Source organism: Xenopus tropicalis, chromosome 7, assembly GCF_000004195.4.
Source record: "Xenopus tropicalis strain Nigerian chromosome 7, UCB_Xtro_10.0, whole genome shotgun sequence".
In the NCBI taxonomy this organism is placed as follows: Eukaryota; Metazoa; Chordata; class Amphibia; order Anura; family Pipidae; genus Xenopus; species Xenopus tropicalis.
In genome coordinates this window covers 98,821,154-98,844,650 of record NC_030683.2, presented here as the reverse complement: position 1 = coordinate 98,844,650, position 23,497 = coordinate 98,821,154, and the positions used below count along the sequence as shown (strand labels likewise).

Sequence of the window (23,497 nt, the reverse complement as noted above, 5' to 3'; positions counted from 1 at the left end):
GGAGGACTAAAACCATGGGAACCTGTCACTGGCATCATGTGTGGACATGTCATTTAATTCTTCAAAAGCAGGTCCTATAAAGAAAGTTATTTCTTCACCTTTTGCCTTCAGTTCTGTGACACACAGGTACTCTATGGTTACTAGGACTGGTGTAAGTGCAAGAGCCCTAGCAGGAATCAAAGGGAGTACTAGGGAGAAGTTCTGCATGCAGAATGTGCTACATGTAAGTGCAAGAACCCTAGCAGGAATCAAAGGGAGTACTAGGGAGAAGTTCTGCATGCAGAATGTGCTACTTGTAAGTGCAAGAGCCCTAGCAAGAATCAAAGGGAGTACTAGGGAGAAGTTCTGCATGCAGAATGTGCTACTTGTAAGTGCAAGAACCCTAGCAGGAATCAAAGGGAGTACTAGGGAGACGTTCTGCATGCAGAATGTGCTACTTGTAAGTGCAAGAACCCTAGCAGGAATCAAAGGGAGTACTAGGGAGACGTTCTGCATGCAGAATGTGCTACATGTAAGTGCAAGAGCCCTAGCAGGAATCAAAGGGAGTACTAGGGAGACGTTCTGCATGCAGAATGTGCTACTTGTAAGTGCAAGAACCCTAGCAGGAATCAAAGGGAGTACTAGGGAGACGTTCTGCATGCAGAATGTGCTACATGTAAGTGCAAGAACCCTAGCAGAAATCAAAGGGAGTACTAGGGAGAAGTTCTGCATGCAGAATGTGCTACTTGTAAGTGCAAGAGCCCTAGCAGGAATCAAAGGGAGTACTAGGGAGAAGTTCTGCATGCAGAATGTGCTACTTGTAAGTGCAAGAACCCTAGCAGGAATCAAAGGGAGTACTAGGGAGAAGTTCTGCATGCAGAATGTGCTACTTGTAAGTGCAAGAGCCCTAGCAGGAATCAAAGGGAGAACTAGGGAGAAGTTCTGCATGCAGAATGTGCTACTTGTAAGTGCAAGAACCCTAGCAGGAATCAAAGGGAGTACTAGGGAGAAGTTCTGCATGCAGAATGTGCTACTTGTAAGTGCAAGAACCCTAGCAGGAATCAAAGGGAGTACTAGGGAGAAGTTCTGCATGCAGAATGTGCTACTTGTAAGTGCAAGAACCCTAGCAGGAATCAAAGGGAGTACTAGGGAGAAGTTCTGCATGCAGAATGTGCTACATGTAAGTGCAAGAGCCCTAGCAGGAATCAAAGGGAGTACTAGGGAGAAGTTCTGCATGCAGAATGTGCTACATGTAAGTGCAAGAACCCTAGCAGGAATCAAAGGGAGTACTAGGGAGAAGTTCTGCATGCAGAATGTGCTACTTGTAAGTGCAAGAACCCTAGCAGGAATCAAAGGGAGTACTAGGGAGAAGTTCTGCATGCAGAATGTGCTACTTGTAAGTGCAAGAACCCAAGCAGGAATCAAAGGGAGTACTAGGGAGACGTTCTGCATGCAGAATGTGCTACTTGTAAGTGCAAGAGCCCTAGCAGGAATCAAAGGGAGAACTAGGGAGAAGTTCTGCATGCAGAATGTGCTACTTGTAAGTGCAAGAACCCTAGCAGGAATCAAAGGGAGTACTAGGGAGAAGTTCTGCATGCAGAATGTGCTACTTGTAAGTGCAAGAACCCTAGCAGGAATCAAAGGGAGTACTAGGGAGAAGTTCTGCATGCAGAATGTGCTACTTGTAAGTGCAAGAACCCTAGCAGGAATCAAAGGGAGTACTAGGGAGAAGTTCTGCATGCAGAATGTGCTACTTGTAAGTGCAAGAACCCTAGCAGGAATCAAAGGGAGTACTAGGGAGAAGTTCTGCATGCAGAATGTGCTACTTGTAAGTGCAAGAACCCTAGCAGGAATCAAAGGGAGTACTAGGGAGAAGTTCTGCATGCAGAATGTGCTACTTGTAAGTGCAAGAACCCTAGCAGGAATCAAAGGGAGTACTAGGGAGAAGTTCTGCATGCAGAATGTGCTACATGTAAGTGCAAGAACCCTAGCAGGAATCAAAGGGAGTACTAGGGAGAAGTTCTGCATGCAGAATGTGCTACATGTAAGTGCAAGAACCCTAGCAGGAATCAAAGGGAGTACTAGGGAGAAGTTCTGCATGCAGAATGTGCTACATGGCAAGGACAGGATAGGAGAAAGCAGCAGAAACAATTAAGATGGTTTTGGTGCCAGAATGTCTCGCCATTGCCCCATGGCTTCCCAGATGTACAATGTCTAGAAGAATGCAAAAATTAATAAATAAACAAAACAGCAAAAATATGTAAAATCAAATTACTTGGCATACTGTAGCTATAGGTCTTTCAATTATTTACATATGTTTTTGTATTTGGTAATTTCTTATAGCAGAAAATCCCATTATTTTATAGTGCTCTGTGACATCTTTTTCATTCTGAAGGTGAATTCTAGGAGAACCTTCTAATCTTAAAGACCTCTTGCTTTCTGTACATGTGTGTGACTTAAAATATCCACGGGGAATTATTGCTATTGACCTTGAGCGTATTCATGTACATTTCCTTATTCCTGGATCGTTTCCTCCCATGAGAACAAATAGAACCTTGACAGCTTATCTTTTTAATTCTAATTTTAGGCTACAATTGCCTTCTTTAGTTCTACCTTTTTTAGAAAGTTAATTCAAATTTTCTCCAGCTCTACTTTTTAAATAATGATATTGTATTTAGTGCTATGTGAGTCAGGAACGTTGGTCTTGGGATTTGGGGAGAAGTGGGCTTACATTTCTTCCATGCTTCCATGATTAGACATAACTGGGCCATGAATATTAAAGGTCATTCCTTACATGGAATAAATACAGGAAGATGGAAAGGAGGAGGTGTCTGTGTTTCTATTAAGTACACTTTCAAGGCCTGTTTAAAGAATAAATGTTGCAAATGTACTTCTAGTGAACTTGATTTGCCTGTGACTGCAAGGGGTTAATCACTTGCCCCAGCCAATCATCCACTAACACCCCACATAAATCATTGTTCACACACTTCCATCACTGACAGTTGTCTCCAGCTCACCTGAAACGCTCATTATAAATATCGAAAAGGGGTAAACATTGGAAACTGTAATTACTGTATATACTCGAGTATAAGCCTAGTTTTTCAGCACCCATTCATTTTTATCACGGTTGAAATACCATTCAGGTGGCAACCCTATATGCAATATGTGTTTTATTTTAATAAAAAAAAGTTACAAATTAGAAGACTTTTGAGTCCCCCGAGCCAAAGCGAGAAACAGACATACAGTATAACAGAAACGTGATATGTATGACAAATAGTAACTGGTATTTAACCAACTGATCATTGGAGGAAGTTGACATTTTTGTTTAAGGAGAATACTCCTGTTTCCACAGGTGAGATTCTAATTGTATAAATATATGGGCAGTTTGTCTCTTTTTGGGAAAGCTAAGTCCCCCCCAAAAATGTTTTTACTATTTGCCTCTGACCCTGTTTTTGAGGCTATACTCCCTTTCTTTATTTATATACTGGGAACACAGAGATAGGTGTTAGTTATGACACCAACTGTAAAGCAACTCCCTTGCAATAAATATCTTGTTTATTTAGTAGTTCACAGTTTGACCGTCACCTACACCTTACCTACAAACATTGTTTGTAGGGACAATTAACTGTAATCAACTTCCCGGAGTAGTGACTTGAGACCACAGACTTGCAAGGGACTAATGTGCCCTTGTTATAAAGCCCCTACACATACCTCTGATTAAAGATTTGTGTCTTGTCTTCAGAGGGAAAGATGGCCAGGATTACCCAATTGGCACTTGAGCATTACTGCCCTGGCATGGCAATGAACTTACTGCTGTATGATTGCAGGATTTTGTTATAGACCACTTTAAAACCTCTTTTGTAGATTGAAACGGCTGTGTGATTGGATTGGGTTTTAACAATGGAGATTTTGATTGTATAAAAATTGACAAGAGTTGTGAAACTGCCAACACATCAAAGGGAAGCACTTTATTAAATTTGCTGCTGGAGCATTTCATATCTCAGGCAGTAGAAACTCCAGCCAGGAAGGACGCTCAGTAAGAGATGGAGATCTCACAGAAGAAATTGCCAGAGCTCAAGGAGCAGCAAGTTACAGCATAAAATTATTGTAATTGCATTCGTGTGGAGTAAATAAACTATTCTGTTTGTCTTGACTTGAAGTATGTAAGAGTATAGCAAAGAAGAAAATGCTATGTAAACCAGAGGGACAGATAAATCTCTAATAAACTAAAATAAATCTTGTAAAGCAGCAATCGGGCTGGCTAAAATGCAAAGCAAAATCTGATCACACATGCCCAGAGTTGGTTGGGTAGTTTGGCCAATTTAAATTATATTGCCTGGCCATCTGGGCACATGTGTCAGGTTTATGTGCCATTTTGACAGACTATATAATGCTGTCTTGTCAGATCACATATGTTCTGTCGTGTATTGAAAATTTTACGTGATGATGCACCATTTTGGTGAGTGCACAGTGCATCAGCAGATGAAGGAGTGAAGAGGAAGAAAACTGCAGCTTTTTGTCACTTTCTGCCATTCCAATAGTATGGGCTGTTAGAATAAACAGAACAATGGGAAGGTGTGTATGGCCAGTATGTGGTGTCCTTTTGTTCAGCCCATAGGTCGGATTGCTGATTGGTCGGAAACTGGAGTGCAGTTCTGTCCAACATATTACATGTAGTAGGCTTATTATATCTCATACAGCATGGAGGAGGGCTAGTTAAAGGAAGCCTATCCATTTCAGATGCACTGAGGTGTACCATGGGTGTAAATCTGCACAACTGCCCAATGTAACCACTCAGCTGTTAGTTTTGGTCAGTCTGCTACCAGTAAAAAAATGTAAGCTGATTCTGATTGGTTGCCATAGGAAACAAGATACTACCTCTCTTTGCATCCTCATTCCTAACCCAACAGCTGGCTAATAATGCTGGGATTTTCTGTTCACAGCAGCTGCTGGCCTACATATTAGGCATCTATTTTATAGTTCTGTTGAAAAACAGTAATGTTCTAATGCCAGTTTTTAACATTTTTTTACTATAACAGTTGATGTAAGCTTTTATTTTGTAACTGTAATTTCATGAAACTTTATTACTAGTGCCTCAATTGATACTCCCAGTAGGGTACTTACAGATATTTGTCTTGCCGAGAGAAAGCAGGAGGATTCAATCAATTCTGTTTTCCCATTTAGCATAAATATTGCTCCTAAAGAGTTTCCGCTCTTTGCTACATACCAAAACAAAGTAATGGGGAAATCACTGTAAAATGTGAAGAATAATGGCATCATGTATTGGCATTGAGTCCGTGCCACATAATAAGAGAACATGCCCACATAACAGTGATGGCAGCCAGATATTTATACTGGGCTAAATTACTACTGTAAATGCCTTATGAAGCCAGGGTTCTTGGTTTAGATTTCTCTGTGAATTTAGTGCCCAGGGCCAGGGACCACATGGATTTGTTAGTCTTGGCACCTCACTGTATAAGAATTAAACATAATATTCAACCATTGGAGCTTTCTCAACAATCCTTTCAATCTATAAATATAATGATGTCATTATATAAACAAACCATCATGTAGTCCCCCCAGCCCAACTGCTGCTGAAGGAAAAGTGAAAAGAGTTTGTGTATCCTGTTACTATTACAGTTTGTGGCGCTGCCTGTAGGTTTGGCCAGTAGGCCCAGGCCCTAGTGGGCCCCATGTAAGATAATTACATTTTAGTTCTTTATTTTATACCACTAAGAACCATGCTATTTGAAATGCTATACTGCTAGTTGTTGTGACAGTTGGCCCAAAGGTCAGATTCTCTTGTAACCTGTAGGGGATTTACATTCATAGATGTTTACCTAGGGTTGCCACCCTGCCTGGACAGCCCAGTTTTCAAGAGGATTGTCTGGGTCAAAACTGCCTCCAGAGTTTTCCAAATTAGGGAAACCAGGCAGGACTCTGACATCATCCCCCAAAACTGCTGACATCATCACGGAACGTCATCACAAAGTGGCATTTCCTGCAGGGGCAGGGTTATTGTGTCCATCGGGACAGAGGGTTCTGAAGGTTTTGATTCAGACAGCCCTTTGAAAAACCACACTGTCTTTGTCCAAACCTGAGATGTGGCAACCCTATGCATATATGAAGTCGTTTCAGACTGTAAATAACAGTGTTACAGTAAATCTCCTTTTTAACATTAGTTTTACAAAGGGCAAATATTGAATATACTTGCTATTGTTAAATTAGGAAATGTGTGTATTTTGTTATTTTTTGCACTAAATATGGTGAAATCTGGTATTGAAAGTCACAATCTACTTGCTATTTGTGTGAGCGCGATGAAAACATCCCCCAGCTGGATCCTTTGTTAGGTTTTATGATACGGATGCATTTTGTGATGTCATCTGATGTATTTGCAGGTATAATTTTTTAGCTTCAGCCATGATTTTCGCTTGTGCGTGACATCACTTCTGGAAGCACACATGACATACGTGATGTCACTTCCAGGTATCATGAAAGAAAGCGGTGTGCTGCATTTCTCCCGAACACTTAACCTTGTAGGATGGCACCTCTGTTATACAGATACTTCTCAGTGGACTTGGTTTGTTTTCATTGTGCTCATAAAGCAGGAAGCAGGATATGACTTTAGTTCCAGATTTTGCCCTTTTTAGTGCTACAAATAAAACACATTCATATTTCCTAATAAAAACAATAGGCACAAAGTATGTTCAGCACAAGCTCTATTAATTAAACTATATTGCAGACATAGAAGGTGAGTGGTGTAACCTAAGGTTCAACAGCTATTGCAGAGGCTGAGAATCTTGGGATTTTAGACCAGGCCTTCCTGTTATAAAATAATTATTTTCAGCTACAAACCTAAGGGCACACTGAAAAGGGTGGATTACCGGTAATAGTTTTTAACCTTTAAAAGATCTACTCATATTAACAATTTAAAAGTGACCCTGTCAGCAATTATATATATTGTGACAGTGTGGCTAGGAAAGACAGCATTCTTTCCTAAAAATGTAAGAGAAAATATACATTTGAGGTGTGTGATGTGGACTGCAGGGGGATTCCTTGTGCAGACAGGGTTAATAATCCCTCTCAGTCGGCTAATTAAGCTGAGAGAGGAGCTGCCTGGAGAGGTAAAAAGGGGTGCGCTCTCACACCTGGGGTGAAGGAGTCACTCAGAATGAGGGGTCACTCAGAAAAGTGTCCGCTCTCAGGAAGGCTGCCTGCCTGTGTGAGGAAGTCCCAGAGGGGCTGGGGGTGCTGCCTGCCACTGCAAGGAGCAGAGGGAGTCAAGACCAAGTGTATGAAAGCTGAGAAGAATCAGCAAGGCTTAGTAAGAAGCCAAAGTGCCAGAAGCTGGTGAGCTGATATTCCAGGTGGGGAGAGACAGCAGGGCTGAGTGAGTAGCCTGAGTGTTGACGAGTGTGAGAATTGCCGTGGATGTGTGAAGGTCATTGGGGTCAGTGGAGAAGCCTCGGGAAAAGGTTCCAGAGTCTGAGAGTTACCCTGGAAGGTGAGAGCCCTGAAGCAGGGACAAATCATTACTATGTTTGATGAACTGTGTATGAACTGAACTGTGTATGTTTATGTTGGGAGGAGTTTACCATAAATAAATAAACTTTTTTAAAGAGAAATATGTGATGTCATATGTGGTGTCCCTGACTCTTATGCTCCTGATCCTCTGCATACCTGCCTACCATTGCTAATTCCCACAAAAATTATGTGTACAGGCAGTCGGCATGTCACACTATATATATATATATATAATACATAAACCAACCTGTGTACCTCATTAATTTCCCTTTTTTTCAGGGAACTATATGAGGTAATACATTTAGGCCAAGTGAGTCACATGGGTGAATACTCAAATACTCAGGTGATTGACACAAGCAGGTTGGCAAACTTGCTGTTGTGAGCCAAAAAGATGTCTACTTTACTGGATAAAATAAGGCTGTTAAACCACTTATCTCGAAAAACCAGGGTTTGGAAGAGTGGCAAAATCACCTAATGTTGCTGGCAAGAAATGCCTGCTGGGTGTCTTCCAAAAATAAAGCCTTTTATGAATTTCCTGATACAAAGACAAAAAGCTGAAGCATGCGAAACTCAAAGCTAAAGAGGAGATAGACTTTCCTGTAGAACAATAGAACACTGATCCCTGCTTAGCGCTCAAGCCTACTTGACTAATAGTGCACTCTCAAGCTGCCTATACATGGGTAGATTCTAACTGCCAACTCTTCGTCAGCAGTCTGTTTGCGTCCCCCCCTATCCAGTTATATCCTATTAGGATTCTGTTCAGTTTTTCTCAGTCAGACAGATGGAAATCTTTGCAATATACATCAGTTACAATTTTTTGATAGCTTTAAAGGAAAACTATACCCCCAAACAATGTAGGTCTCTTTAAAAATATATTGCATAAACAAGTTCAACCCTGCTTCATCTAAATAAAGCATTTTCATATAAATATACTTTTTTTTAGTAGTATATGCTATTGGGTACTCCTAAATAGAAAATTGCTATTTTAAGAATTAGGGATCATAGGATTCACAGTGCACACAAACAAGCCACATACATGCTAGGCCACATCAGCCAATGAATGGACAGAGTTCTGTCTTTTGCTTCCACACTACTTACTGTTACAGTTCAAGCTGCATTATTTCTGGTCATTCTGGTATTCATCTGGGAGTATAGTTTCCCTTTCAAATTATATAAACAACTGCTACTGAAAGCATTATCACTTTTTCTTTTCTCTGCCCTGCTGGTTCTGACTTTAGAAACAATGTAGTAGAAGCCAGTTAATAAACAGATCTGTAACGAAGCATGCAAGACTGACCTCTGCTGCATTTTGCAGAAAGGGACAGACAGATGCTGTTTAAAATTACAAGTAAATTTACAAATACATTTGAAACAAGTAAAAATGTGTAATGAATGTATATTGTTACATTTTACATCATACTAAGAGAAAGGTCACTTTTCATAATAACTGACATGGTTATAATGCAGTTCTTACTCATTGGTGAGATAAAAATATATGAGGATCTTTGCCTAATTTGGCCATCCAAGTCGATGTCCAGATTAGGCCAATCCAATGTCAGATCTCTTGAGGGTGGTAGAGATCTGTCATGGGAGGACCACATGCATTATGCAATCCTCGCTTGACCAGATTTTACATGTTTCCCAGCATTAGTTGGGAAGGCCACTGCTGTGGCACTATACATGGGCCAGTAAGCTGCTGACTTAATCAGTACTGGCAACCAATATTGACTTTTATATACATTTAGCACATTAAACACAATAGGATTATAGTGAAGATGTCCTGGAGCACTTACGTTCATTACAACTCAGCAGAGCATTGTCCATAGAAATTCTCTGCCAAAAATGCAAGGCATGACAACCTCTCATATTTCCTTTCTCCTTATTCATTTATTTTGAAAAGCTGGTACTGCATGCTGTCCTTGCAGTCTTTTTACAGAGCCACAATACCCTTTGTTTCCATTGGGTCTATGCCTCCTTCTACAGAATTGCTGGCCTTTGCAGACACAGTCAGAAAGTGTATGTAAGTGTAGCCCCTAAACCTTCTCCTTCTCCTGCCACCTACAGTTCCGCATCTATGTCAATGTAGGACGTAATAGCTGTTCAGTGCTGATTTAAGGGGGTGATTGCTGCAGGGAGTATCTACAGTGCTGACAAGCTGACATTTATTAAAATTAATTACAGCTACCAAATAGAATTAAAACCTAATTAACCAACGCTGATTGGATTTTTTTTTTTTGGTGTAAAATGTAAAACTATCAGGCAGGCCTGTCTGTGGGGAATATTGTGTGCAGATGAGTTGGCGAAATGAAAAATCTGTTAAATGCTTTGAAACACACATTCATATATTGATGTGTGAAGAGCACTGCTGAAATCTATGCAGAACTCCATTACATACATACCCCAAGACCTGTTAGGCCTGAATATTTATTACAATACTTTTGAAACCCCAGGATAAAGTAATCCACAATATAAAAAGTATTACTTTATTTTAATGTATTTGATTATGGTTTGATTGAGGTTTTTGTCATTTCTTTAACATTACTTCAAAGGCTTTACCTTGTCCCTATCAGTACATGGGACTGTACAGTTATTGCTGTGTATGGCCACCCTAAAGATCCAATTATAATAAGCAGCAATGCAGGCCATCAAGAGAGAACCTGGGGTTGCCACCTTTATCTCATCCTGATGGAATTTCCAATTGATATCTATTTGATAGGCCATCTAACAGGGCCCATACATGGCAGATAAGCTGTTGACAACTATACTTTTAATATCTTAAAAGGTATTTTTGGAACATGAGAGAGAGAAAGAGGCCTAGGATTCCTTGTGCAAGTTGGCTGTTGCACTGCTTGGGTATAAGATTTTTAGAGCATAAAAGCAGTGAATGTTAAAGCTACACAGGGCTGATTTTTGACCTGCGGATAAATGCCATTGCATTGGCCAGGGTGCAGGCACACAGTGCGAATTTTGGCACAGACATGCACACTCGTGTTTTAGTGCCGAAATCCACTCCATGTTCATGTATCCACAGGCCTAGAATCAGCCTCGTCTGGCATTAGCCTAAAGGAGAGGCAAACAGTCTTTCAGGTTTAGTTCAGAGAGGAAATAATGCAAACTAAATCTCTGTTTTTCATTCCTTTACAGGATAGTTTAGCTATACTTTATTTGTGACAGTGATATCTTCTTTAAATTGCTATGGATACAGACTGTTTCCGGCACAGTGTTTTCCCCATAGAAATGACAATTTAACTAGTGCCCGAGGTACAGCAAGATAAAGGGATTTGCCTATGGTCACATGTGCTGTCACAGTATCCCTGCCAGGCTTCTTGGCTTCTGTGTTTGTTATCCTAGTACCATGCCTTTAGCAACTCTTCTATGTGTGCAATGGTCTATAATGGCCGGCTGATATAGGATATGACTATATAGGATGCTAATGTCTGTTTATCTTATTTAGCAAATCTCTTTTTCAAAACTAAGTGCTTAGAAGCTACTAAAAATCTTGCCTGCTGATACTGCATAAGACGGTAATGTACAATTCAGAAGTAATATTATCAGCATGTCATATGTATAAAGCGCCAACATAGTCCCCTGCTTTGAACACTACATACATAAAACCTAGAGATTACATGCAAGTAGTGACTGATAAAGGAAGCAAAGAGGGTCTCGGACTCTGGAATCCTGGAGTAGACACTTATTATATCCCCCCAAGAGCAAACGTGAAATTTAGTTTACATTTATATTAACTTTTACTATGTTATAGAACTGCCTCATTTTAAAAAAATCCTCAGCTGATCTTTATTTTTTTATTTTTAAAAATTTTTGCTGTCCTTTTCTGGACAGCAACAACGAACATGGATTTAAACAGGGCCAAACGAATGACCAAGTTGCCCATCGTGTCCTGTGTGACTGATATGGTCTCCGCCAAGATGCTGAGTGACTATAGAGTAGCAGGGTGTTTGGGAGACACAAGTGGTGACCCTTCTGTTTCAGAGTTGACATCCCAACAAGCCTCCTTGTGGTAAGCAGCATTGCAGTAAAGCAGTGTGCTCTGTTGCTGCATGATGTCTCAGCGAGTGGGTAGCACCTGAAACTGGGAACTTTAGGTTCTACTTATTAGCATTTGGTAAATTGCTTACCCCTTTTACCCAGAATACACAAAAATGTCATATATATATTGTTCGTATCAGCATATAGAGTAGCAGGCTGCCAATACATAATAGGAGAAAGCGGCATTCTTTATAACAAGGGGGCATTTCTGCATCAGTGGTGCCCAAATTCACATGTTATGGGGGACAGTCAACTGACTGTACTTTTGCTTCTAATATCCTGCTATACTTTTTGACTTCTAATAGTGTCATTTTTTACTTCAGGGAGTACATTATTTGTTATAATAGAAGTTTTTAAGTCATTTGGCACAAATTACATCACTAAGCACCTATTATTACTGATGACATCACTTTTTATTACACAGCACATCACCTTTTTTATGATATAATTATATGTTACAGGATATTTGTGGGTCCTGTGTAACATAGCACTTCTGAGACAGCCATCAAAATGGCTCCATTTAGCCCAAATACTGCCTTAGCAGGCACAATAGCATGTTTATAGGAAGTCTGTGTTTTGTTTTTGCATAAGGGAAATGTGCACTCTGAGATAAAACCATTATCTCATTATACCAGAATACAAAGCAAAAAAGGACTTAAATTACCATGGCACAGAATATATTGTTATGGGGCCATCTTTCAGCTTGGAATAAAGCACAAGACTGTTGTTATAACTATTTTTATACTCCTCTTGCTTTGTTTTATATTCTGTGTGTGAGGTTCTGTTTCATTTCCCATTTCATATAATGTAATTATAATGGTGCAATATACTATAATGTTCCAGCAAGTGGAAGGACCATATAAATAAAGGAGAAGAGATTCCTTTCACTAGTAATGTGTTTACTAGTGAGTAATGTATTTACCAGATGTATTATGGATTCAGGTACAGCACTGGTCTAATATGGCTCATTTGTTGATAAATCCTTGCTCATCTATCTTTTTCCATAATTCCTTAATTGGCAGAATGACAAATCGTGATTAATTAGTTTCCAGGTTCTTATTTTCTCACTTATCTCACGTAAAGGGGACCTGTCACCCAGACATAAAAAGCTGTATAATAAAAGCCCTGTTCAAATTAAACACAAAACCAAAATTACTTTTTTTATTATCACATCCATACCCATTATAAAGGCATTGAAAATCCCAACTGTCAGTCATATATTGTCTGCCCCGCCTCTATATCTTACGCACAGAGACGTTTCCATTCAGCACTACCTAGATGTCACTGCCCGTCTCACTTTCCCTTTCCCTCCTAACCATCTAATTGTGTAGCCACTGCATGGGCATGTAGCCCTCTATTCTGTCACATAAGATTTTGGCATGATACAAAGCTTGCCTTAATAACAGTATCAACAAAATGGTGCCTGCCTGCTTGCTATGATTGTGAATTCCAGGACTGAAGCAAACTAGATTTAAATAATCTATGTAGTGTAAGTACAGTTTATTTTGCTTGACAAACACAATAGAAAACAATATGGAATTATTTCTTAGGGTGACAGGTCCCCTTCAAGGAATTATGGGTAGAGACATCCAAAATACTCTTTTATGTCCCTGTGGCCAACTTTGCATCCAGAACTGCTTTATACAGATACAGCCTAATAGTCAGAATCATAATAATCATAATCCGAATATGCAGACTGTCTGTTTCAGTCTTTTTACAGGGTTTGGGTCTCTTTTTTCTGATTTTCAGGCATTGCGGTGTTGTAGATTGAGGCCTTTTATTAGGAATGTACAGTCTCATCACCTCTTTTTGTTAAAGACAACTTCTAGCATACCCCAAAGCCAAAGTCCCCTATTTTTAAATCACTTGCTCAGATTTAAATAATGTAGATTTTATTACTCTGTAAAAATCTCTTTGATTTTCTTATTTTTTGTGTAACTGATGTCCATCTTGTGGCAGGTAAGCAGTTATTTCAATTCCCAGCCAAAATTCTGTCAGGAGATGTTGGCAACTGTAGTTCATGATGCACTGTGGGGGGCACATATTTATATCTCTCTTTTATGTATCTTTGTTTCCAAATTGGGCTCTTGCCTCCTGACATTGCCCACTCTTCCCTTATGGCACTTGCTTTTGCACTCTATCAATTCTATTTCTGTGACAATGATCAAACCCAAATGCTAAATATATAACATTCCTCTCATGCTGCACCTCAGCCAACAGCTGGACTAGGCATGAACTAATCCTCTTTAACTCCCTTTTATTGAGCACCCAAGGACAAATCCAAGAATAAATGTTTCTGCTACTGACACACGCAAAGAAATTTTTAATGTATTAATGACGTTATTTTATTCTGTAAGACTTATATGAAGGGCAAAGAAAAGAACAAGGATCTAGATGCTGAGTCCAAAGAAACAGGCAAACATTTGCTTGGAGGAAAGCTTTTCCTGTGTCAGGAGTCATGTTCTAAAGCTTTAGGGGAGGCCACAGATTCATGGAATAGCTTCCCATGGAAGGTGGGAGCAGCTAATTATAGTAGGATATTCATTGCTTCATAGGCTAGAGATTTACCCCCTTCTAGACCTAAACATATAAGCAAAGCACTCTGGTAACCAGGCTGACATGGTGAGTCATGTGGATTTTTAATTTAAATTTAATTATATTTGGTTTCTAATGCAAAAGAGGACCTTTTCCTTATTACCAAAGAAGAAGAGATCCTGGTGCTCTTAATAAATCCTGTTATTCTTAGCTGGACAGAGATTTGTAATTCCACAATAACAAGAGAGGCATGAGTTATCTTCTCCTGCCAAATGCAGAATATGGTTGATAAAATACATGCGTAGTTAACCAGTGCCCTCCAGCTGTTGCTACTCTACAACGTATCACTTAGGGATGGGGGGCAGTTGTCCTTCACTGGAGCCCCAGGTTAAACTTGCATATCTTAAAAATTGGTTAAACTTTTGTATCTCCAAATAGGTTAGTGTGAAGTGGGTTTATCTTGTATATCTCATAGATGGCTTGAACTTGTGTATCTCAGAATGGTTAATGTTATTTTTGTTTTCTAGAATCAGCAACCTTATTACAAAAGTGTTTTACAGTAGTCTTACATACAGTACATACATATCTAACCAGTGCCCTCCAGTTGATGTTAATCTACAACTTATCATGTAGGCATGTAGACAGTTGTTCTTCACTGGAGCCCCAGGTTGAACTTGTATATCTCAAAAAGCTTTTGAACTCGTGTATCTCAGAATGGTTAATGTTATTTTACTTTTCTAGGAAAATTTGAATTTCTAAAAATGGGTTAAACTTGTGTTTCTTAAAAATAGATTGATCCTGTGTATCTCAAAAATGGGTTGAACTTGTGTATCTAAAAAATAGCTTGGACCTGTGTACCTCAAAAATAGGTTGAACTTATTTATCTCAAATATCGATTTTGTATTATAAATACAGTATATATATATGGATCTCCAAAAGGGTTGATCTTGTGTATCTCCAAATGGGTTGATCTTGTGTAAAGTGAGTTTAACTTGTATATCTCATAGATGGGTTGAACTTGTGTATCTCAGTATGGTTAATGTTATTTTCATTTATTAGAATCGGCAACCTAATTACAAAAGTGTTTTACAGTAGTTGTGCTTTCACAGCCAAAGAACAACTACGTGTTGCCAAAATGAAAAATGCACAAAGGGATTTTGCTTCATTAGGAAACAGTGAATACAACTTCAAAAATCTGTGACGCTTTTTCTGAAGGCTGCCAAATCTCATAAATAAGTTATTTCCTTAAACACAAATGGATGCTTAGGCTGAGATGGTATTCATACTGTGACTGTAAATCACTAAGGAGCTCATGCAATGCAGTGATTTGTTTGTTGACTCTTGTGCTAATTGCTAGCCCATTAGTAGGCTGATATATTTATGCCATGTATGAATGTATCTTACTTATCTTGATTTTAAATGTTCTTTTTTATATCTGTTTTACAGGTCAAGAGGAAAACGGGTTGACATCATGGATACATTCTATTCTTATCAGACATATTGTTGTTAGGCTAACAGCTGGCAGAAGATGCATTTGTACCTCTTATTTATCTTTATATCTGATCCAGACCTATCTCCCTTTGATGGTGCCTTCACTCTCCACCATGAATGATGAGCAGAGACTGCACAACAATGCTATAGCCTGGCTGATCTGTTCGGGGATCTCCCTTCTAGCTAACACATGGGGGATTTTAAGCATAAGTGCCAAGCAAAAGAAATGGAAGCCTCTGGAATTTCTAATCTGCACTTTAGCTGGAACACATATTCTTAACGTAGCAATACCCATCACTATGTATTCTGTAGTTCAGCTCAGAAGGCAACATTCAGACTATGAATGGAATGAAGGACTTTGCAAAGTATTTGTGTCTACATTTTATACCTTAAGTCTTGTTACCTGCTTCTCTGTAACCTCTTTGTCATATCATCGTATGTGGATGGTTCGATGGCCAGTAAATTATAGGTATGTGCTCACTGTAATAAATTGTTATGCAGCTCTTATAGTGTTGTGACACGCAGCCAAAACATAAAAAAATGTGTGAATCAAAAAGTAAACATCCTCTATATAACCCATCTGGTACCATGTATTAAAATATCCTTTAAGGAATTTAGGATGATTGCAGACATTTTGCCTATGGCCACACAGAGCAGCAATCAAGTGCCAACTGCATTCACAGCCTGATAGGGCCTTCAGTGACTGGGGGTTTCAGCATGAGCGATATGTGAATAAGTCATAAAAAGATATCATGTGGGAAGTTGAATATTTTGGGCTTAAAAAGATGGAATTTTAAGACCACATCATCCCAAAGCTATGGTTTTTATATTGCATGTTAAATGGAAATTTGTGGACTATGAACTTCTTATATGTGTGCTATATTCCCCTTTAATGCAGAGCAAGATGAAAAATATAAATGAAAAATACTGAATTTGATACAAACTGGCAGTTATAAAGTATTAAATCATAAAAATCAATTTAAGTCTGTCTGCCAGCCTAACCAGAGCTAAATAGAGATGGTAATGTTCCTTCACATTTCTCTGCCTTTATCTGAGCTGTATGACGGGGAAAGTCCTTCAGATCCTAGTCCAAGTGGAGGTGAATTTGGCTTCTCTTGATAAGCATTTTCTCATCACTTGATAAGCCTCTGTGGAAGTGCATTATATTGATTTTCCATTGGCCTCGCGCATGTACGCATCTAAGCCTTAGGCCAGATATTAAGAAATGTCCAGAAAGTGAGGCACATATTCTGGTTCTTTAGAAACACATGTAAAGCCAAAAAAAAAATCACTTTTAAACTCAGTGAAGAATCATTTCTGTTGCTCTATTCTTGCAGTGGAATAAATCTATATTGGTTATAAGACTGTATCCCAAAATAAAATCTTAGCGCCAGTCTGAGCTCAGTAATTCACATGCTGTCGGCTTTTAAAAATCCTATATAAACTTTCTATTTCTTGAGTCAATGCGGAAATTCCGATTCTGTGGATATAATGAGCAGTGGACAGACACACACCTTTTTATTTCTTCCTCTGGCACGCAACAGGAACACCAAGATCATTGTATGTGTAATGACAAGAAAGGTTGTCTTTACTGATGGTAGAGCCACTGCAATGACTAATATAATGACTAATATAATGTAAGATTTTTTTAAATTATTGCTTTTTGGCTGTTAGTGAATGCAGACATAGTAATTCAGCAAGGAAACAAGGGCCACGGCCAGGCCTGCCTTTAGAAATCTACTCGTTCTACTAAGGTAGTGGCCATTTAGGAAGTGAATGGGCACTTCCAGAATGTTGGTATGGGCTAGAATTCAAGTCAGTATCCCTTTAAAGGAGGCATTAGACATCCCTGTAACACTCACATTGCCACCATCTCCAAAAACCAGGTGGGGCAAATGTAACTAAAGGTGCGGTTCAATGAGAATTCTGGCAGGACAACGCCATCTTGCGTCTGTCTGATATAGGGAGATTACTGTGCAGTATTGAATTACAGGTATTATACTGTAATCAAATGTCAGCAGTGGGCAAATATAATGCTTTTTAAGGGTTTTTATAAAGGTTTATTTAATGCCTCCAGTGCTGAGCTTATGAATAAAGAAAAAGGAACTGATTTTCTTCCTTATGCATGAAGTGGGCAATTAGCCCTTGAGAAATTTTTACAGAATTATGTTGCTTTAAGACCCCTTGATGTTGCTGGTACCCAGCTCCCAGCACGCATTGTTCCTCGCTTATGGGATGGAATATGTAGATAGTTGTAGTTTGACAACATTGTTAATGAAGTTTTAGTCCCGTTTTAATGTGTTCTACAGCGGTGCCATGTACAGATATCACTATAAATTTCAATTATGAAATTTATTTATGAAGTCTGGTGACATCAGAGGATTTTATTGCCTCCTTGACCTTGGGATCCAAAACTGAATGATGGCCTCATATTTACACATTTACCTCCTGGCAATTATTGGAAAATATATCTGGGAAGGTACATGTTTGTACAAATGAATGTTATATAATAAAGCTGTCAGTCAGGCTGCCAGCCAAGCGCATAAATGTTCTTTATACAGGGCAGCTCAGCTGAGCGTAAGGTATTATATTCAGCTTCCCCATGGATTTGAACACTGGTAACTACGTAACTGTTCCAGGTGCTGGTTGGTACCTCATAGTCATCTGAGATTCCCAGTGGCCCCTTTCCTATGTCACTAGCCTTATGTGTTGCTATGTACCTGATGCCCACAGAAAAAGCTGGGGATGATTATCAGTAAATGGAGCAAACGTAGCCCAGCCTTCCAGCAATTTCTTAACCATGTTTTTTAGGAACATTTATACTAATTTAGCCAAACTCTCTATCTGCTGTCTCTTTGTGGTACAGTATAAGCCACTGGTTAGTATTCTCTACCTACTGGCACATCACTTTCTTTATCGATCATAGTGCCTGAACCCAAACCTTTTTCTGTTTAAATTGTAAGCTTTGATGTCCTGGGCCCATTTTACTTCTGATATCATTTTGTATGTAATCCATGTTTTGATTTCTTTACCCTTCTCCAACAGTATATCTTTTTACTTTATAAATAGCATAGATCAGTATTATTATTGTTAATACTTGCCACTTGCTCCCCAGGTTAAGCAATACAAAGAAGCAAGCAGTGCACACAGTCATGGGAATATGGATGGTATCGTTTATTCTGTCCACCCTGCCAGCAGTTGGATGGCACGACACCACAGAGCGATTCTACGCCAGGGACTGCCGATTCATTGTTACTGAAATCGGCCTTGGTTTTGGAGTGTGTTTCCTGCTACTGATCAGCGGCAGTGTGGTCATGGGAGTGGTTTGCATTGGTATTTCCCTTTTCCAGACGTTTTCTATTCAAACGGGACAAAACATTGATAAAAACAAATTCAACGTGCCCACCATTGTGGTTGAAGATGCCCAGGGGAAACGTAGATCATCCATTGATGGATCTGAGCCCATTAAAACCTCACTTCAAATAACCTACTTGATATCTGGAATTGTATTCATATATGATTTCCTAATGGGCTTCCCTATTCTGGTAAGTACAAGGAACCCGTTTTTCTGGATGAAGCTGATTAAAGTACTGGCATAGAAGTGTCTTTTTATTGATGGCTGTTTAATGGCTAATGTTTAAGATCGCAATAGAGGGGTGGCTTATTTATTAAAAACAGACAAATAAACACCAGTTCAGTAAGCCGTGTCAACCAATGACTGATTTGCATTCTTTAGGCAACTGACAGCTAACTAATAAAAGCTAACAGCTGATTGGTTGTTATGGGTTATTGCATGTGTGCAGATTTGCACAGTGTTAAATGAGGCCAGGGGATATATGCTTGCTGTATGTTCTGCAGCTTGCCCTTCTCATGGAATGCAGTATAATTTTTTCCTGCCATAGACAGTAACAGAACAGCATTACCACCTGGGGAGAACCCGTAAACAAAACACTTAAGACTCCTTTCTGGTTAGCAGTGAGAGAGCTTTACAATAGGCAGGGACCCCTCAAGTGTAGTTGAAATAGAATTCACAGCATCCCACTAACAACCAAATGCTGTTGGGAAGTGCTTGAAGTTCCATAACATTAAAAAGTCTGCACTTCGTTTTTCCCTGTTTTATATTTGTCCTTTAATAATGGTTCTTTATTGGGTTCTCAGAAATGTTTTTTTTTTCACAAGTGGTTTCTCTCCATGTCTGATGAATATGTGCCCACATTAAAGACAGATGTAGATGCAGTGAACATCATGTTGTGGGCCAGTTGCCTCAGTGATCCGCTGTAATATGAACCTACTGCATGCAAGATCTCTACTGTTTTATTGAAAAGTGTCAGTAACTAGAAGTTAGGTGCTATTTGCACCTTTGCCGTGGTAAATATGATTAATTGATTGATTAAATTTATTAATGTGAGTCCTTTTTCCAAACTCATCTGCAATATCTATTTATAAAAGCACTGTGGCCAAGTTTACTGCTATGCATATATTGCCCAACCTTAAAGCAATTATGATCATTTTAGGCACCATTGCAACAAAAAAATGTTGTTTCTTGCCTTTTATAATTGGAACCACTCTGGTATGTGGCACATAGCACTAATAATACAGGTATAGGACCCATTATCCAGAATGCTCGGGACCAAGGGTATTCCGGATAAGGGGTCTTTCCGTAATTTGGATCTCAATACCTTAAGTCTACTAAAAAATCAATAAAACATTAATTAAACACAATAGGATTGTTTTGCATCCAATAAGGATTAATTATATCTTAGTTGAAATCAATTACAAGGTACTGTTTTATTTCTACATAGAAAAAGGAAATCAGTTTTAAAATTCTGAATTATTTGATTAAAATGGAGTCTATGGGAGACGGGCATTCCGTAATTCGGAGCTTTCTGGATAACGGGTTTCCGGATAAAGGGTCCGATACCTGTATTTCTAAATTTAGGGATATGTGCTTTTGTGCATTAAGCACTTCCCTGCCTTTGTAATATTAAGTGATCTGTGTCCATTCCTGGATTTCTGTGACTAAAAACACTATTGGATGACAGCTGTGACTGACAGAAAGGGCCATGGCAAGTGGTATTCTTTTTCCATATAATTTTTTTTTTATGTAGCAATATCTGAGTGCTAACACCTAGGGGCTGATTTACTAACCCACGAATCCGACCCGAATTGGAAAAGTTCCGACTTGAAAACGAACATTTTGCGACTTTTTCGTATGTTTTGCGATTTTTTCGGATTCTGTACGAATTTTTCGTTACCAATACGATTTTTCCGTAAAAACGCGAGTTTTTCGTATCCATTACGAAAGTTGCGTAAAAAGTTGCGTATTTTTCGTAGCGTTAAAACTTACGCGAAAAGTTGCGTATTTTTCGTAGCGTTAAAACTTACGCGAAAAATGCGCAACTTTTCGCGTAAGTTTTAACGCTACGCAAAATGCGCAACTTTTTACGCAACTTTCGTAATGGATAGGAAAACTCGCGTTTTTACGCAAAAATCGTATTGGATCCGAAAAATTCGTAAAGAATCCGAAAAAATCGCAAAACATACGAAAAAATCGCAAAGTACCGATCATTACGAAAAAAACGCAATCGGACTCCATTCGACCCGTTCGTGGGTAAGTAAATCAGCCCCCTAGTGAGGACTTGGTTAAGGCCCCTCGACTTGGCTTTGTCATATAACTCCCATGCAGGAAAGGCAATTCATATATACTAATAAACTGCACTCATTCATACCATGGTACAATAGGGCAGATTTGCAAGTGAAATTAGCAGTGACAGGAGACAGCCCAGGTGTTGGATGTGCCCCACAAGGTATGTGCCTCTTTCTTTAAGACCTGGGAACTTCTCTTTCATAATAACAACTGGGAAGTGTTTTAGTTATCCGGTATGTTTTATTGAGCTTTCATTGAGTGCCCTCCTTTAATATTATTCACTGTTTTTAATCCCCCGGCTGATAGCCTGGTGCCATTTGCAGCCATATGCAGGTCAAATTATTCATTGAATAAACATTCTAGGAGATGCACCAAGTTAAATATTAACAGCAGGTTAATTCAGAGTTGGCCAGAGACTGCTGTGTATCACACATAAAAAGCTTTTCTGGCCCTGACTTTGAGCTTCCGTCCTGTGGGAAAAAAAGCTACATTTCTTAATTTACTGAGCTAAGTAATGCATCCATTCCAAGTTCTGAGAACTGACTGTGGAATTCTGGGAATTCTCTAGGTGCTTTCAGTCTGTGTTTATTGGTAAATGTGCCAGAGATTCTGTATGTTTAGCTTTAGATGCTCTCCTGTTTAAAATACTGTGGCATGCCTTTATTCACTAGGCTATCTAGTTTTACATTATGTGCATCAGACTGGGTGAATATGTCACACGCACTTAGCGTCTTCTCTAAATCTTCCTCCATACATAAGTCATCTTGTAGCCTTGCCAGTCTGCTGTATCTCCTTGGGGGCCTGGGGAGAGAGAATTGAAAGTACCAAGTTATGACGTTGACAGAAAGGTATTTCATTGCAGAATGTTTTTGTTTGTTTGTTTGTTTGTTTTTTAAATTATTGCTTTTGATCAGAATATGCTATTAATACAGGTTATTATTAAAGATTTTCATGGAACTGGGGCAAAAGGGCAACTCTAAGTTAGGCTGTACAGCTGGCTGGAGGTCAGTGTTGGACTATGGGACCCCTAGGTTCAGTTGCTACTGCAGCTATGCAGTGTACATTCAATTAAATGCAAATTTGCCAAACTGCATGAAAAGTGTATGTGTCTGGTTTGAAAAGGCTAGAAAGGCAACTTCTACCATTAGGGCCCAGCCAGTTGCATAACTAAAAGTTACTGGGCCCCACAGCAAACCTTAGAGAACTGTTTCACAAAATAATATTGCAATTGATCATCTGTGAGTAAGGGTGGCCATACACGTTAAGATCTGCTCGCTCGGCGAGGTCGCTGAGCGAGCGGATTTTCTACCAATATCCCAACCTATGGGTGGGCGATATCGGGAAAATGTAGGCTAATTCGATCGTTTGGCCCTGGGGCAAAACGATTGAATTGTAACGGGAGCAATGGGTGCAGTCGTTCGGGGACCACATCCCCAAGCCGACTAAATCTTTTAACCTGCCCAATCGATATTTGCCCCTCGTTCCTGCCCCTACACGGGCAGATAAGCTGCCGAATCGGTGCAAGGGACTGATTACGGCAGCTACAATCGCCTGTGTATGGCCACCTTAAGTCTTTGAGCCCTTACAGTCTTGGACCTCCAAGCAGCATCAGGGTTTGTTGCCTATTGTTACCCCCTGGGCATGTGATGACTAGGGTCATGGCCAAAGAGTATTCTCAAGTTTGTAGGGTTCCCATGTCTGCCAGTATTTCTAGCAATGCAGACATTACTTTGATTTCCTTCTTTCCCTCGTATAGGCTTCTAGGTATGGTGGAAGGCTGGATGCTGAAGTATGCATGGATGCAGCAATGTACAGCAAATCAAAGATGCACTTTAAACCTTATGTTGGTTGACTAGCAACACAGAAAACAGATTGCTTCACTTTCAAAGAACAATCCCTTATAGGAAACTTAAGTTGTCCATTAATGCTGAAGAAAACCACATGATGCACTTTGTGCTCGAGCGCGCAATTACTCAGGTGTTATTTGTGAGGCCAGTGCCCCTAGTTTGGGGTAAATAGGTAACTTTGTTCCATACAGTTACATTCATGTATCATTTGTCTATTTGCCATGGGTTTCTCCAGGCGTTGTGTATTCCTGAGGGCCTAAATACATCCTGCCAAGAAAAAGGAGAATTTGTATTTTGATTAAGTATAACAACTTGGGCCTTACTTAAAAGTTCTTTAAAAGGAGGCAGTGCTTTTCTTTTGAGTCAAATATAGCAAATGTTATTCAGCTTTGCATCAGTGGAAAATTTACTCCACACTGTTCATAAG

At 39.4% G+C, this 23,497-nt stretch overlaps 1 protein-coding gene across 1 annotated transcript in view; it reads left to right on the top strand.

Annotated features, from left to right (window-relative positions):
• The window catches only part of gpr153 (G protein-coupled receptor 153), a 60,645-nt gene that overhangs the window by 11,934 nt on the left and 25,214 nt on the right, over positions 1-23,497 (top strand). The window contains exons 2-3 of the mRNA NM_001128052.1: positions 15,532-16,045; positions 18,692-19,121. Of these exons, the coding sequence (NP_001121524.1) occupies positions 15,690-16,045; positions 18,692-19,121 (786 nt within the window). The 5' untranslated portion in view covers positions 15,532-15,689. The remainder of the gene's footprint in view (positions 1-15,531; positions 16,046-18,691; positions 19,122-23,497) is intronic.